The sequence below is a fragment of the Salmo salar genome, chromosome 18 (assembly GCF_965601325.2).
Source record: "Salmo salar chromosome 18, fSalSal1, whole genome shotgun sequence".
In the NCBI taxonomy this organism is placed as follows: domain Eukaryota; kingdom Metazoa; phylum Chordata; class Actinopteri; order Salmoniformes; family Salmonidae; genus Salmo; species Salmo salar.
The window spans coordinates 89,808,410-89,825,958 of NC_138308.1; the positions used below are offsets into that span (position 1 = coordinate 89,808,410).

At 40.8% G+C, this 17,549-nt stretch overlaps 1 protein-coding gene across 1 annotated transcript in view; it reads right to left on the reverse strand.

The window, feature by feature from the left end:
- LOC106578054 (NHS-like protein 2) overlaps positions 1–16,052 on the reverse strand; it is a 99,210-nt gene extending 83,158 nt beyond the window's left edge. The window contains exon 1 of the mRNA XM_082964590.1: positions 15,923–16,052. Coding sequence (XP_082820716.1) covers positions 15,923–16,052 — 130 coding nt within the window. The remainder of the gene's footprint in view (positions 1–15,922) is intronic.
- Between the last annotated feature and the right edge of the window lie 1,497 nt (positions 16,053–17,549).

Genomic DNA, 17,549 nt, shown 5'->3' on the forward strand with positions numbered 1-17,549 from the left:
AGGGTTACTAGTTTAGTTAGGGATGTATAGAGAGGAGACTGGTAATTAAAGGGTTACTAGTTTAGTTAGGGGATGTATAGAGAGGAGACTGGTAATTAAAGGGTTACTAGTTTAGTTAGGGCATGTATAGAGAGGAGACTGGTAATTAAAGGGTTACTAGTTTAATAGGGGATGTATAGAGAGGAGACTGGTAATTAAAGGGTTACTAGTTTAGTTAGGGGATGTATAGAGAGTAGAGACTGGTAATTAAAGGGTTACTAGTTTAAAGGGGATGTATAGAGAGTAGAGACTGGTAATTAAAGGGTTACTAGTTTAGTTAGGGGATGTATAGAGAGTAGAGACTGGTAATTAAAGGGTTACTAGTTTAGTTAGGGGATGTATAGAGAGGAGACTGGTAATTAAAGGGTTACTAGTTTAGTTAGGGGATGTATAGAGAGTAGAGACTGGTAATTAAAGGGTTACTAGTTTAGTTAGGGGATGTATAGAGAGGAGACTGGTAATTAAATGGTTACTAGTTTAGTTAGGGATGTATAGAGAGGAGACTGGTAATTAAAGGGTTACTAGTTTAGTTAGGGGATGTATAGAGAGGAGACTGGTAATTAAATGGTTACTAGTTTAGTTAGGGATGTATAGAGAGGAGACTGGTAATTAAAGGGTTACTAGTTTAGTTAGGGATGTATAGAGAGGAGACTGGTAATTAAAGGGTTACTAGTTTAGTTAGGGGATGTATAGAGAGTAGAGACTGGTAATTAAAGGGTTACTAGTTTAGTTAGGGGATGTATAGAGAGGAGACTGGTAATTAAAGGGTTACTAGTTTAGAAGGGCATGTATAGAGAGGAGACTGGTAATTAAAGGGTTACTAGTTTAGTTAGGGATGTATAGAGAGTAGAGACTGGTAATTAAAGGGTTACTAGTTTAGTTAGGGGATGTATAGAGAGGAGACTGGTAATTAAAGGGTTACTAGTTTAAAGGGGATGTATAGAGAGGAGACTGGTAATTAAAGGGTTACTAGTTTAGTAAGGGGATGTATAGAGAGGAGACTGGTAATTAAATGGTTACTAGTTTAGTTAGGGATGTATAGAGAGGAGACTGGTAATTAAAGGGTTACTAGTTTAGTTAGGGATGTATAGAGAGGAGACTGGTAATTAAAGGGTTACTAGTTTAGTTAGGGATGTATAGAGAGGAGACTGGTAATTAAAGGGTTACTAGTTTAGTTAGGGCATGTATAGAGAGGAGACTGGTAATTAAAGGGTTACTAGTTTAAAGGGAATGTATAGAGAGGAGACTGGTAATTAAAGGGTTACTAGTTTAGTTAGGGGATGTATAGAGAGTAGAGACTGGTAATTAAAGGGTTACTAGTTTAAAGGGGATGTATAGAGAGGAGACTGGTAATTAAAGGGTTACTAGTTTAGTTAGGGGATGTATAGAGAGTAGAGACTGGTAATTAAAGGGTTACTAGTTTAGTTAGGGATGTATAGAGAGGAGACTGGTAATTAAAGGGTTACTAGTTTAGTTAGGGGATGTATAGAGAGTAGAGACTGGTAATTAAAGGGTTACTAGTTTAGTTAGGGGATGTATAGAGAGTAGAGACTGGTAATTAAAGGGTTACTAGTTTAGTTAGGGATGTATAGAGAGGAGACTGGTAATTAAAGGGTTACTAGTTTAGTTAGGGGATGTATAGAGAGGAGACTGGTAATTAAAGGGTTACTAGTTTAAAGGGGATGTATAGAGAGGAGACTGGTAATTAAAGGGTTACTAGTTTAGTTAGGGGATGTATAGAGAGTAGAGACTGGTAATTAAAGGGTTACTAGTTTAGTTAGGGGATGTATAGAGAGGAGACTGGTAATTAAAGGGTTACTAGTTTAGTTAGGGGATGTATAGAGAGGAGACTGGTAATTAAAGGGTTACTAGTTTAGTTAGGGGATGTATAGAGAGGAGACTGGTAATTAAAGGGTTACTAGTTTAGTTAGGGGATGTATAGAGAGTAGAGACTGGTAATTAAAGGGTTACTAGTTTAGTTAGGGGATGTATAGAGAGGAGACTGGTAATTAAAGGGTTACTAGTTTAGTTAGGGGATGTATAGAGAGGAGACTGGTAATTAAAGGGTTACTAGTTTAGTTAGGGATGTATAGAGAGGAGACTGGTAATTAAAGGGTTACTAGTTTAGTTAGGGATGTATAGAGAGTAGAGACTGGTAATTAAAGGGTTACTAGTTTAGTTAGGGGATGTATAGAGAGGAGACTGGTAATTAAAGGGTTACTAGTTTAGTTAGGGCATGTATAGAGAGGAGACTGGTAATTAAAGGGTTACTAGTTTAGTAAGGGGATGTATAGAGAGGAGACTGGTAATTAAAGGGTTACTAGTTTAGTTAGGGATGTATAGAGAGTAGAGAATGGTAATTAAAGGGTTACTAGTTTAGTTAGGGGATGTATAGAGAGGAGACTGGTAATTAAAGGGTTACTAGTTTAGTTAGGGGATGTATAGAGAGGAGACTGGTAATTAAATGGTTACTAGTTTAGTTAGGGATGTATAGAGAGGAGACTGGTAATTAAAGGGTTACTAGTTTAGTTAGGGATGTATAGAGAGGAGACTGGTAATTAAAGGGTTACTAGTTTAGTTAGGGGATGTATAGAGAGGAGACTGGTAATTAAAGGGTTACTAGTTTAGTTAGGGCATGTATAAAGAGGAGACTGGTAATTAAAGGGTTACTAGTTTAAAGGGAATGTATAGAGAGGAGACTGGTAATTAAAGGGTTACTAGTTTAGTTAGGGGATGTATAGAGAGTAGAGACTGGTAATTAAAGGGTTACTAGTTTAAAGGGGATGTATAGAGAGTAGAGACTGGTAATTAAAGGGTTACTAGTTTAGTTAGGGGATGTATAGAGAGTAGAGACTGGTAATTAAAGGGTTACTAGTTTAGTTAGGGATGTATAGAGAGGAGACTGGTAATTAAAGGGTTACTAGTTTAGTTAGGGGATGTATAGAGAGTAGAGACTGGTAATTAAAGGGTTACTAGTTTAGTTAGGGGATGTATAGAGAGTAGAGACTGGTAATTAAAGGGTTACTAGTTTAGTTAGGGATGTATAGAGAGGAGACTGGTAATTAAAGGGTTACTAGTTTAGTTAGGGGATGTATAGAGAGGAGACTGGTAATTAAAGGGTTACTAGTTTAAAGGGGATGTATAGAGAGGAGACTGGTAATTAAAGGGTTACTAGTTTAGTTAGGGGATGTATATAGAGTAGAGACTGGTAATTAAAGGGTTACTAGTTTAGTTAGGGGATGTATAGAGAGGAGACTGGTAATTAAAGGGTTACTAGTTTAGTTAGGGGATGTATAGAGAGGAGACTGGTAATTAAAGGGTTACTAGTTTAGTTAGGGGATGTATAGAGAGGAGACTGGTAATTAAAGGGTTACTAGTTTAGTTAGGGATGTATAGAGAGTAGAGAATGGTAATTAAAGGGTTACTAGTTTAGTTAGGGATGTATAGAGAGGAGACTGGTAATTAAAGGGTTACTAGTTTAGTTAGGGGATGTATAGAGAGGAGACTGGTAATTAAAGGGTTACTAGTTTAGTTAGGGGATGTATAGAGAGGAGACTGGTAATTAAAGGGTTACTAGTTTAGTTAGGGATGTATAGAGAGTAGAGAATGGTAATTAAAGGGTTACTAGTTTAGTTAGGGATGTATAGAGAGGAGACTGGTAATTAAAGGGTTACTAGTTTAGTTAGGGGATGTATAGAGAGGAGACTGGTAATTAAAGGGTTACTAGTTTAAAGGGGATGTATAGAGAGGAGACTGGTAATTAAAGGGTTACTAGTTTAGTTAGGGATGTATAGAGAGGAGACTGGTAATTAAAGGGTTACTAGTTTAGTTAGGGGATGTATAGAGAGGAGACTGGTAATTAAAGGGTTACTAGTTTAGTTAGGGGATGTATAGAGAGGAGACTGGTAATTAAAGGGTTACTAGTTTAAAGGGGATGTATAGAGAGGAGACTGGTAATTAAAGGGTTACTAGTTTAGTTAGGGGATGTATAGAGAGGAGACTGGTAATTAAAGGGTTACTCGTTTAAAGGGGATGTATAGAGAGGAGACTGGTAATTAAAGGGTTACTAGTTTAAAGGGGATGTATAGAGAGTAGAGACTGGTAATTAAAGGGTTACTAGTTTAAAGGGGATGTATAGAGAGGAGACTGGTAATTAAAGGGTTACTAGTTTAGTTAGGGGATGTATAGAGAGGAGACTGGTAATTAAAGGGTTACTAGTTTAAAGGGGATGTATAGAGAGGAGACTGGTAATTAAAGGGTTACTAGTTTAAAGGGGATGTATAGAGAGGAGACTGGTAATTAAAGGGTTACTAGTTTAAAGGGCATGTATAGAGAGGAGACTGGTAATTAAAGGGTTACTAGTTTAGTTAGGGATGTATAGAGAGTAGAGACTGGTAATTAAAGGGTTACTAGTTTAGTTAGGGGATGTATAGAGAGGAGACTGGTAATTAAAGGGTTACTAGTTTAAAGGGGATGTATAGAGAGGAGACTGGTAATTAAAGGGTTACTAGTTTAAAGGGGATGTATAGAGAGGAGACTGGTAATTAAATGGTTACTAGTTTAGTTAGGGATGTATAGAGAGGAGACTGGTAATTAAAGGGTTACTAGTTTAGTTAGGGGATGTATAGAGAGGAGACTGGTAATTAAATGGTTACTAGTTTAGTTAGGGATGTATAGAGAGGAGACTGGTAATTAAAGGGTTACTAGTTTAGTTAGGGATGTATAGAGAGGAGACTGGTAATTAAAGGGTTACTAGTTTAGTTAGGGGATGTATAGAGAGGAGACTGGTAATTAAAGGGTTACTAGTTTAGTTAGGGCATGTATAAAGAGGAGACTGGTAATTAAAGGGTTACTAGTTTAAAGGGAATGTATAGAGAGGAGACTGGTAATTAAAGGGTTACTAGTTTAGTTAGGGGATGTATAGAGAGTAGAGACTGGTAATTAAAGGGTTACTAGTTTAAAGGGGATGTATAGAGAGTAGAGACTGGTAATTAAAGGGTTACTAGTTTAGTTAGGGGATGTATAGAGAGTAGAGACTGGTAATTAAAGGGTTACTAGTTTAGTTAGGGATGTATAGAGAGGAGACTGGTAATTAAAGGGTTACTAGTTTAGTTAGGGGATGTATAGAGAGTAGAGACTGGTAATTAAAGGGTTACTAGTTTAGTTAGGGGATGTATAGAGAGTAGAGACTGGTAATTAAAGGGTTACTAGTTTAGTTAGGGATGTATAGAGAGGAGACTGGTAATTAAAGGGTTACTAGTTTAGTTAGGGGATGTATAGAGAGGAGACTGGTAATTAAAGGGTTACTAGTTTAAAGGGGATGTATAGAGAGGAGACTGGTAATTAAAGGGTTACTAGTTTAGTTAGGGGATGTATATAGAGTAGAGACTGGTAATTAAAGGGTTACTAGTTTAGTTAGGGGATGTATAGAGAGGAGACTGGTAATTAAAGGGTTACTAGTTTAGTTAGGGGATGTATAGAGAGGAGACTGGTAATTAAAGGGTTACTAGTTTAGTTAGGGGATGTATAGAGAGGAGACTGGTAATTAAAGGGTTACTAGTTTAGTTAGGGATGTATAGAGAGTAGAGACTGGTAATTAAAGGGTTACTAGTTTAGTTAGGGGATGTATAGAGAGGAGACTGGTAATTAAAGGGTTACTAGTTTAGTTAGGGGATGTATAGAGAGGAGACTGGTAATTAAATGGTTACTAGTTTAGTTAGGGATGTATAGAGAGGAGACTGGTAATTAAAGGGTTACTAGTTTAGTTAGGGATGTATAGAGAGGAGACTGGTAATTAAAGGGTTACTAGTTTAGTTAGGGGATGTATAGAGAGGAGACTGGTAATTAAAGGGTTACTAGTTTAGTTAGGGCATGTATAAAGAGGAGACTGGTAATTAAAGGGTTACTAGTTTAAAGGGAATGTATAGAGAGGAGACTGGTAATTAAAGGGTTACTAGTTTAGTTAGGGGATGTATAGAGAGTAGAGACTGGTAATTAAAGGGTTACTAGTTTAAAGGGGATGTATAGAGAGTAGAGACTGGTAATTAAAGGGTTACTAGTTTAGTTAGGGGATGTATAGAGAGTAGAGACTGGTAATTAAAGGGTTACTAGTTTAGTTAGGGATGTATAGAGAGGAGACTGGTAATTAAAGGGTTACTAGTTTAGTTAGGGGATGTATAGAGAGTAGAGACTGGTAATTAAAGGGTTACTAGTTTAGTTAGGGGATGTATAGAGAGTAGAGACTGGTAATTAAAGGGTTACTAGTTTAGTTAGGGATGTATAGAGAGGAGACTGGTAATTAAAGGGTTACTAGTTTAGTTAGGGGATGTATAGAGAGGAGACTGGTAATTAAAGGGTTACTAGTTTAAAGGGGATGTATAGAGAGGAGACTGGTAATTAAAGGGTTACTAGTTTAGTTAGGGGATGTATATAGAGTAGAGACTGGTAATTAAAGGGTTACTAGTTTAGTTAGGGGATGTATAGAGAGGAGACTGGTAATTAAAGGGTTACTAGTTTAGTTAGGGGATGTATAGAGAGGAGACTGGTAATTAAAGGGTTACTAGTTTAGTTAGGGGATGTATAGAGAGGAGACTGGTAATTAAAGGGTTACTAGTTTAGTTAGGGATGTATAGAGAGTAGAGAATGGTAATTAAAGGGTTACTAGTTTAGTTAGGGATGTATAGAGAGGAGACTGGTAATTAAAGGGTTACTAGTTTAGTTAGGGGATGTATAGAGAGGAGACTGGTAATTAAAGGGTTACTAGTTTAGTTAGGGGATGTATAGAGAGGAGACTGGTAATTAAAGGGTTACTAGTTTAGTTAGGGATGTATAGAGAGTAGAGAATGGTAATTAAAGGGTTACTAGTTTAGTTAGGGATGTATAGAGAGGAGACTGGTAATTAAAGGGTTACTAGTTTAGTTAGGGGATGTATAGAGAGGAGACTGGTAATTAAAGGGTTACTAGTTTAAAGGGGATGTATAGAGAGGAGACTGGTAATTAAAGGGTTACTAGTTTAGTTAGGGATGTATAGAGAGGAGACTGGTAATTAAAGGGTTACTAGTTTAGTTAGGGGATGTATAGAGAGGAGACTGGTAATTAAAGGGTTACTAGTTTAGTTAGGGATGTATAGAGAGGAGACTGGTAATTAAAGGGTTACTAGTTTAGTTAGGGGATGTATAGAGAGGAGACTGGTAATTAAAGGGTTACTAGTTTAAAGGGGATGTATAGAGAGTAGAGACTGGTAATTAAAGGGTTACTAGTTTAGTTAGGGGATGTATAGAGAGGAGACTGGTAATTAAAGGGTTACTAGTTTAGTTAGGGGATGTATAGAGAGGAGACTGGTAATTAAAGGGTTACTAGTTTAGTTAGGGGATGTATAGAGAGGAGACTGGTAATTAAAGGGTTACTAGTTTAGTTAGGGGATGTATAGAGAGGAGACTGGTAATTAAAGGGTTACTAGTTTAAAGGGGATGTATAGAGAGGAGAGACTGGTAATTAAAGGGTTACTAGTTTAGTTAGGGGATGTATAGAGAGGAGACTGGTAATTAAAGGGTTACTAGTTTAGTTAGGGATGTATAGAGAGTAGAGACTGGTAATTAAAGGGTTACTAGTTTAGTTAGGGATGTATAGAGAGTAGAGACTGGTAATTAAAGGGTTACTAGTTTAGTTAGGGATGTATAGAGAGTAGAGACTGGTAATTAAAGGGTTACTAGTTTAGTTAGGGGATGTATAGAGAGTAGAGACTGGTAATTAAAGGGTTACTAGTTTAGTTAGGGATGTATAGAGAGTAGAGACTGGTAATTAAAGGGTTACTAGTTTAGTTAGGGATGTATAGAGAGTAGAGACTGGTAATTAAAGGGTTACTAGTTTAAAGGGGATGTATAGAGAGGAGACTGGTAATTAAAGGGTTACTAGTTTAAAGGGGATGTATAGAGAGGAGACTGGTAATTAAAGGGTTACTAGTTTAGTTAGGGGATGTATAGAGAGGAGACTGGTAATTAAAGGGTTACTAGTTTAAAGGGGATGTATAGAGAGGAGACTGGTAATTAAAGGGTTACTAGTTTAGTTAGGGGATGTATAGAGAGGAGACTGGTAATTAAAGGGTTACTAGTTTAAAGGGGATGTATAGAGAGGAGACTGGTAATTAAAGGGTTACTAGTTTAGTTAGGGGATGTATAGAGAGGAGACTGGTAATTAAAGGGTTACTCGTTTAAAGGGGATGTATAGAGAGGAGACTGGTAATTAAAGGGTTACTAGTTTAAAGGGGATGTATAGAGAGTAGAGACTGGTAATTAAAGGGTTACTAGTTTAAAGGGGATGTATAGAGAGGAGACTGGTAATTAAAGGGTTACTAGTTTAGTTAGGGGATGTATAGAGAGGAGACTGGTAATTAAAGGGTTACTAGTTTAAAGGGGATGTATAGAGAGGAGACTGGTAATTAAAGGGTTACTAGTTTAAAGGGGATGTATAGAGAGGAGACTGGTAATTAAAGGGTTACTAGTTTAAAGGGCATGTATAGAGAGGAGACTGGTAATTAAAGGGTTACTAGTTTAGTTAGGGATGTATAGAGAGTAGAGACTGGTAATTAAAGGGTTACTAGTTTAGTTAGGGGATGTATAGAGAGGAGACTGGTAATTAAAGGGTTACTAGTTTAAAGGGGATGTATAGAGAGGAGACTGGTAATTAAAGGGTTACTAGTTTAAAGGGGATGTATAGAGAGGAGACTGGTAATTAAAGGGTTACTAGTTTAAAGGGGATGTATAGAGAGGAGACTGGTAATTAAAGGGTTACTAGTTTAGTTAGGGATGTATAGAGAGGAGACTGGTAATTAAAGGGTTACTAGTTTAGTTAGGGGATGTATAGAGAGGAGACTGGTAATTAAAGGGTTACTAGTTTAGTTAGGGATGTATAGAGAGGAGACTGGTAATTAAAGGGTTACTAGTTTAGTTAGGGGATGTATAGAGAGGAGACTGGTAATTAAAGGGTTACTAGTTTAAAGGGGATGTATAGAGAGGAGACTGGTAATTAAAGCGTTACTAGTTTAGTTAGGGATGTATAGAGAGGAGACTGGTAATTAAAGGGTTACTAGTTTAGTTAGGGGATGTATAGAGAGGAGACTGGTAATTAAAGGGTTACTAGTTTAGTTAGGGGATGTATAGAGAGGAGACTGGTAATTAAAGGGTTACTAGTTTAAAGGGGATGTATAGAGAGGAGAGACTGGTAATTAAAGGGTTACTAGTTTAGTTAGGGGATGTATAGAGAGGAGACTGGTAATTAAAGGGTTACTAGTTTAGTTAGGGATGTATAGAGAGTAGAGACTGGTAATTAAAGGGTTACTAGTTTAGTTAGGGATGTATAGAGAGTAGAGACTGGTAATTAAAGGGTTACTAGTTTAGTTAGGGATGTATAGAGAGTAGAGACTGGTAATTAAAGGGTTACTAGTTTAGTTAGGGGATGTATAGAGAGTAGAGACTGGTAATTAAAGGGTTACTAGTTTAGTTAGGGATGTATAGAGAGTAGAGACTGGTAATTAAAGGGTTACTAGTTTAGTTAGGGATGTATAGAGAGTAGAGACTGGTAATTAAAGGGTTACTAGTTTAAAGGGGATGTATAGAGAGGAGACTGGTAATTAAAGGGTTACTAGTTTAAAGGGGATGTATAGAGAGGAGACTGGTAATTAAAGGGTTACTAGTTTAGTTAGGGGATGTATAGAGAGGAGACTGGTAATTAAAGGGTTACTAGTTTAAAGGGGATGTATAGAGAGGAGACTGGTAATTAAAGGGTTACTAGTTTAGTTAGGGGATGTATAGAGAGGAGACTGGTAATTAAAGGGTTACTAGTTTAAAGGGGATGTATAGAGAGGAGACTGGTAATTAAAGGGTTACTAGTTTAGTTAGGGGATGTATAGAGAGGAGACTGGTAATTAAAGGGTTACTCGTTTAAAGGGGATGTATAGAGAGGAGACTGGTAATTAAAGGGTTACTAGTTTAAAGGGGATGTATAGAGAGTAGAGACTGGTAATTAAAGGGTTACTAGTTTAAAGGGGATGTATAGAGAGGAGACTGGTAATTAAAGGGTTACTAGTTTAGTTAGGGGATGTATAGAGAGGAGACTGGTAATTAAAGGGTTACTAGTTTAAAGGGGATGTATAGAGAGGAGACTGGTAATTAAAGGGTTACTAGTTTAAAGGGGATGTATAGAGAGGAGACTGGTAATTAAAGGGTTACTAGTTTAAAGGGCATGTATAGAGAGGAGACTGGTAATTAAAGGGTTACTAGTTTAGTTAGGGATGTATAGAGAGTAGAGACTGGTAATTAAAGGGTTACTAGTTTAGTTAGGGGATGTATAGAGAGGAGACTGGTAATTAAAGGGTTACTAGTTTAAAGGGGATGTATAGAGAGGAGACTGGTAATTAAAGGGTTACTAGTTTAAAGGGGATGTATAGAGAGGAGACTGGTAATTAAAGGGTTACTAGTTTAAAGGGGATGTATAGAGAGGAGACTGGTAATTAAAGGGTTACTAGTTTAAAGGGCATGTATAGAGAGGAGACTGGTAATTAAAGGGTTACTAGTTTAGTTAGGGATGTATAGAGAGTAGAGACTGGTAATTAAAGGGTTACTAGTTTAGTTAGGGGATGTATAGAGAGTAGAGACTGGTAATTAAAGGGTTACTAGTTTAGTTAGGGGATGTATAGAGAGGAGACTGGTAATTAAAGGGTTACTAGTTTAAAGGGCATGTATAGAGAGGAGACTGGTAATTAAAGGGTTACTAGTTTAGTTAGGGATGTATAGAGAGGAGACTGGTAATTAAAGGGTTACTAGTTTAAAGGGGATGTATAGAGAGGAGACTGGTAATTAAAGGGTTACTAGTTTAGTTAGGGGATGTATAGAGAGGAGACTGGTAATTAAAGGGTTACTAGTTTAGTTAGGGGATGTATAGAGAGTAGAGACTGGTAATTAAAGGGTTACTAGTTTAAAGGGGATGTATAGAGAGGAGACTGGTAATTAAAGGGTTACTAGTTTAAAGGGGATGTATAGAGAGGAGACTGGTAATTAAAGGGTTACTAGTTTAAAGGGGATGTATAGAGAGGATACTGGTAATTAAAGGGTTACTAGTTTAAAGGGGATGTATAGAGAGGAGACTGGTAATTAAAGGGTTACTAGTTTAAAGGGCATGTATAGAGAGGAGACTGGTAATTAAAGGGTTACTAGTTTAGTTAGGGATGTATAGAGAGTAGAGACTGGTAATTAAAGGGTTACTAGTTTAGTTAGGGGATGTATAGAGAGGAGACTGGTAATTAAAGGGTTACTAGTTTAAAGGGCATGTATAGAGAGGAGACTGGTAATTAAAGGGTTACTAGTTTAGTTAGGGATGTATAGAGAGGAGACTGGTAATTAAAGGGTTACTAGTTTAGTTAGGGATGTATAGAGAGGAGACTGGTAATTAAAGGGTTACTAGTTTAAAGGGGATGTATAGAGAGGAGACTGGTAATTAAAGGGTTACTAGTTTAGTTAGGGGATGTATAGAGAGGAGACTGGTAATTAAAGGGTTACTAGTTTAGTTAGGGGATGTATAGAGAGTAGAGACTGGTAATTAAAGGGTTACTAGTTTAAAGGGGATGTATAGAGAGGAGACTGGTAATTAAAGGGTTACTAGTTTAGTTAGGGGATGTATAGAGAGGAGACTGGTAATTAAAGGGTTACTAGTTTAGTTAGGGGATGTATAGAGAGGAGACTGGTAATTAAAGGGTTACTAGTTTAAAGGGGATGTATAGAGAGGAGACTGGTAATTAAAGGGTTACTAGTTTAAAGGGGATGTATAGAGAGGGGACACACCAACAGTCTGGACAGCAGGGGACCATTATTACATACCACCTGCTACTGTGCTTCAGGTATCTCACAGACAGGCAGGGACACACACAATAATACAGCAAATAAGCTATATCTGGGGATAACTCTCACTCTCCACACACACACACACACACACACACACACACACACACACACACACACACACACACACACACACACACACACACACACACACACACACACACACACACACACACACACACACACATACACACACACTCACACACTCCTCAGGCTGTGTGTGTATTCCGATACAGTCACTCTCACAAACTCTTCCTGACGGTGAACATATTTTAAACCCACGGAGTTGTTACTAATGGACACGGCCTTGACAGAACTTAAGAACTAAATAACAACGGAACTTTAGAACTCTTAAGAACGTTAGAACGTCGGAAGAGTCACAGGGACAAAGCTGTTATTAAGACACACACCTTAGATGTTTTCAGGGATAAATTCTGTGAGCTACAGCTGGCCACACACAGTCTGTCATTCTAACTTAGCCTATTTCTCAGTCAAAACATGGCATGTGTCCCGAATGGTACCCTATTCTCTATGTAGTGCACTACTTTATAGGTAATAGGGTGCCATTTGGGACATAGTAATGAACAATGCATGGCACAGTTCATGCAGCAAAGAAAGGCCCAATCAGTGTGTCCAAATGGTCCCACGCATCAACAACAGCAGTTCTGAGAAGACCTGTATAGAAGGTTCACCTTGCAGAGAGAAAGAGAGAGAACGAGAGAGAGGGAGAGAGAGAGGGGGGGGGGGGGGGGAGAGAGAGGTTGTTGCTAAGGTGCGCGCTACTTGGCTCCACCTACCTGTGTGCTTCTAAGCAGTGAACCAGACAACAGCTGGCCAGAAGAGAGGGAAGAGAAGGAGGTAGAGAGAGAGAGGCATGTCTCTGTCTATCCAATGTCAGAATGGAGGGAAGAGGGGAATGGAGGAGAAGTGGATGCTGAATTTGGGGGCTTAGAAGAAGGACAGAGGGAGGGGAAGAGAATTTGGGGGCTAAGACTAAAGAGAGAGGGAGGGGAGTGAGGGGAGAGGAGGGAGGATAGGAGAGGAGGGGGGATAGGAGAGGAGGGGGGATAGGAGAGGAGGGTAGAGTCTCTACTCTGGGTCTCTAACTGAAACCAGACTTGTAGTAATCCCCCAGGGACACAGTTTGAAGGAGAGGAACACCTGCTGTCTTCATCCTCTCTCTCTCTTCCCCCCTCTCTCTCTCTTCTCTCTCTGTCTGGGGGAACAAGAGAAGGAGGGGAGAAGGGGGAGGAGGGGAGAAGAGAGGCGGGAGGCAGACGGAGGAAAGGAGAAGAGAGGGGAGGCACAAAAGAGACCCTTCAAATCTCCCTGAACTCCAAGTTCTTAAAGAATCTGAGAGGTAGGACCAGCCCAGTACAACAGCAGAACATAAACACATAACAGAGATGGTTTGGTTATTCATGCTCCCATGATGACCTATAGACTTACACTAGATTCCCAAGCTAATGCCTTGACTTTAGCTCAGTGGGATAGCACAGTGGCACACATGGAGGAGACCCGAATTTGAAAACGAGTGGCTCACACACACACACACACACACACACACACACACACACACACACACACACACTCACAGTCACAGTCACACACACTCACACACACACACACATACACACACACACACACACACACCACGCTCTACAGCAGAAACTAGTCCTTGAGACTTTGGTTCTTTGTTGTTCCTCTGCAGTCAAAACAGAAGAGGCAAAACAATGCTTTTATCTAAAGAGGCAATTTATTATGTTGCTATGGAGACTACTAAGTTAATTTGTCTATTCTCAGTATGCTGTGTGTGTGTGTGTGTGTGTGTGTGTGTGTGTGTGTGTGTGTGTGTGTGTGTGTGTGTGTGTGTGTGTGTGTGTGTGTGTGTGTGTGTGTGTGTGTGTGTGTGTGTGTGTGTGTGTGTGTGTGTGTGTGTGAGTGCGTGCGTGCGTGTGCGTGTGACTGTGACTGTGAGTGTGACTGTGTGTGTGTGTGAGTATGACTGTGAGTGTAACTGTGAGTGTGTGTGTGTAAACAGTTAACAGGGTCTGGTTAGGTAGTCTCACTCTTTGCATTAACGACATTAACTAATGTCAATCAGGGAAAAACAACAGATTAACAAACATCTACTCTGACAAAAAGAAACAGATGAGAGTCACAGGAAAGGAAGAATGAAGGGATGACGGAAGAGAAAGAGAGAGACATTTAACGGGGCGTTATATTGGCAGCCACAGCAGGGGGATGGAAAGAGAGAGAGAATGAGGGAGGGAGAGAGAGAGGAGCGGGAAGAGAAGAGAGGGGGTAGAGAGAGAGAGAGAGAGAGAGGGTGGGAAGAGAAGAGAGGGGGGTAGAAAGAGAGAGAGAAGTGGGAGGAGAAGAGAGGGGGTAGAAAGAGAGAGAGAAGTGGGAGGAGAAGAGAGGGGGTAGAGAGAGAGAGAGAGAGAGGGTGGGAAGAGAAGAGAGGGGGTAGAGAGAGAGAGAAGTGGGAGGAGAAGAGAGGGGGTAGAGAGAGAGAGAGAGGGTGGGAAGAGAAGAGAGGGGGGTAGAAAGAGAGAGAGAGGTGGGAGGAGAAGAGAGGGGGTAGAGAGAGAGAGAGAGAGAGGGTGGGAAGAGAAGAGAGGGGGGTAGAAAGAGAGAGAGAAGTGGGAGGAGAAGAGAGGGGGTAGAAAGAGAGAGAGAGGTGGGAGGAGAAGAGAGGGGGTAGAGAGAGAGAGAGAGAGAGGGTGGGAAGAGAAGAGAGGGGGTAGAGAGAGAGAGAAGTGGGAGGAGAAGAGAGGGGGTAGAGAGAGAGAGAGAGGGTGGGAAGAGAAGAGAGGGGGGTAGAAAGAGAGAGAGAGGTGGGAGGAGAAGAGAGGGGGTAGAGAGAGAGAGAGAGAGAGAGGGTGGGAAGAGAAGAGAGGGGGGTAGAAAGAGAGAGAGAGGTGGGAGGAGAAGAGAGGGGGTAGAGAGAGAGAGAGAGAGAGGGTGGGAAGAGAAGAGAGGGGGGTAGAAAGAGAGAGAGAAGTGGGAGGAGAAGAGAGGGGGTAGAAAGAGAGAGAGAAGTGGGAGGAGAAGAGAGGGGGGTAGAAAGAGAGAGAGAGGTGGGAGGAGAAGAGAGGGGGTAGAGAGAGAGAGAGAGAGAGGGCGGGAAGAGAAGAGAGGGGGGTAGAAAGAGAGAGAGAGGTGGGAGGAGAAGAGAGGGGGTAGAGAGAGAGAGAGAGAGGGCGGGAAGAGAAGAGAGGGGGTGGAAAGAGAGAGAGAGGTGGGAGGAGAAGAGAGGGGGTAGAGAGAGAGAGAGAGAGAGGGTGGGAAGAGAAGAGAGGGGGGTAGAAAGAGAGAGAGAGGTGGGAGGAGAAGAGAGGGGGTAGAGAGAGAGAGAGAGAGGGTGGGAGGAGAAGAGAGGGGGTAGAGAGAGAGAGAGAAGTGAGAGGAGAAGAGAGGGGGTAGAGAGAGAGAGAGAAGTGGGAGGAGAAGAGAGGGGGTAGAGAGAGAGAGAGAGAGGGTGGGAGAGAGAGAGGTGACATGAGAACCAGTCAGGACTACAGCGTTAGTGTTTAGTAGCAGGGCCAAATACCAGACGTACTCTATAAACCAATCTGCTGCCAGCTGTGCCCACCACCAACCCCCATCCCATACATCATGGAGGGGGACAAGTTTACTTACTCAGAAAAACACTCAGAAAGGAGGAGAGGGGTACACTATCTGAAATTTTTTCCCCCCAAAAGCGTTCTTCTGCTGTCTCCATAGGAGAACCCTTTTTAGTTCAACATACAGCAGAACCCTTTTGGGTTCCATGTAGAACCCTCTGTGGAAAGGGTTCAACATGGAACCCAAAAGTGTTCTACCTGGAACCAAAAAGGGTTCTTCAAAGGGTTCTTCTATGGGGACAGCAGAAGTACCCTTTTAGGTTCTAGAGTACCTTTTTGAGTTAAATTGATCATTAAAGAATTTTGGCAATGAGGCCCTTTATCTATTTCCCCAGAGTCAGATGAACACGTGGAAACACTCACAGTCACACTCACAGTTATACTCACACTCACAGTCACACTCACAGTTATACTCACAGTCACACTCACAGTTATACTCACACTCACACACACACTCAGTCACACTCACAGTTACACTCACAGTTATACTCATACTCACACTCACACACACACTCAGTCACACTCACAGTCACACTCACAGTTATACTCATACTCACACTCACACACACACTCAGTCACACTCACAGTCGCACTCACAGTTATACTCATACTCACACTCACACACACACTCAGTCACACTCACAGTTACACTCAGTTATACTCATACTCACACACACACTCAGTCACACTCACAGTCACACACACACACACTCACTCACTCACACACACACTCACAGTCACACTCACAGTCACAGTCAGTCACACACAATTACAGTTACACACACTCACAGTCACACACACTCACAGTTACACTCACACTCACACTCGCTCTCTCTCCACACACACACACACACACACACACACACACACACACACACACACACACACACACACACACACACACACACACACACACACACACACACACACACACACACACTAGCTGATGAAGAGGTGAGGCAGGTGTGTTTCAGGTTCTTTAAATGACAATTCCTTCACAGATAGAAAAGCCAGAGAATGAAACTACAGAGTGTCTGAATGTATCAGTAGTCTGTGTGTCTAGCTGGTAGAGTAGAGACCTGAAGTGGCACGTTGTTAAATGACATCTATTACACAGGCAAATGCCACAGCAGTGCATCCCCAAGTGATACACTATTCCCCATAGAGCTCTGGTATAAAGTAGTGCACTATGTAGGGGATAGGGTCCCATAGAGCTCTGGTATAAAGTAGTGCACTATGTAGGGGATAGGGTCCCATAGAGCTCTGGTATAAAGTAGTGCACTATGTAGGGGATAGGGTCCCATAGAGCTCTGGTATAAAGTAGTGCACTATGTAGGAAATAGGGTCCCATAGAGCTCTGGTATAAAGTAGTGCACTATGTAGGGAATAGGATGCTATTTGAACAACTGGGCCAGAACAACAGTTTTGAACACCTCAAAATAGTATTCTCCCCAGTCTCAGTATGTCTGTCTATCTCCATCTAGTTTAATTTGATCCCTCTCTCCCTCCATTCCTCTCTCCCTCTCTCTCCTTCCATCCCTTTCTCCTTCCATCTCTCCCCTCCCTGCTCCCTCCCTCCTTCCTTCCCTCCTCCCATCCCCCTCACCTAACAGTGTTCTCTACATTAGTGTATCACATGGAGTGGCCCACTGTGAGGTGGAGACACCAGATTACTGTCATTTCCCCTCCTCCCTCCCTCCTTCCATCCATCTTTCTGTTCCACCCTCCCTACTTTCCTCTGCTTGCATGCTGTTCAGCCACTTCTATCTGCCATCCTCAATGCCAATCTTTCCCCCTCTCTTCATACATACATTGATAATTAGTGGGTATCGGCCTAATTCTGCTCTGTATGCATTATTTGGTGTTCTACGTTGTACACGGAGGATATTTTTGCAGAATTCTGCTTGCAGAGTCTCAATCGGGTCTTTGTCCCATTTTGTGAATTCTTGGTTGGTGAGCGGACCCCAGACCTCACAACCATAAAGAGGGT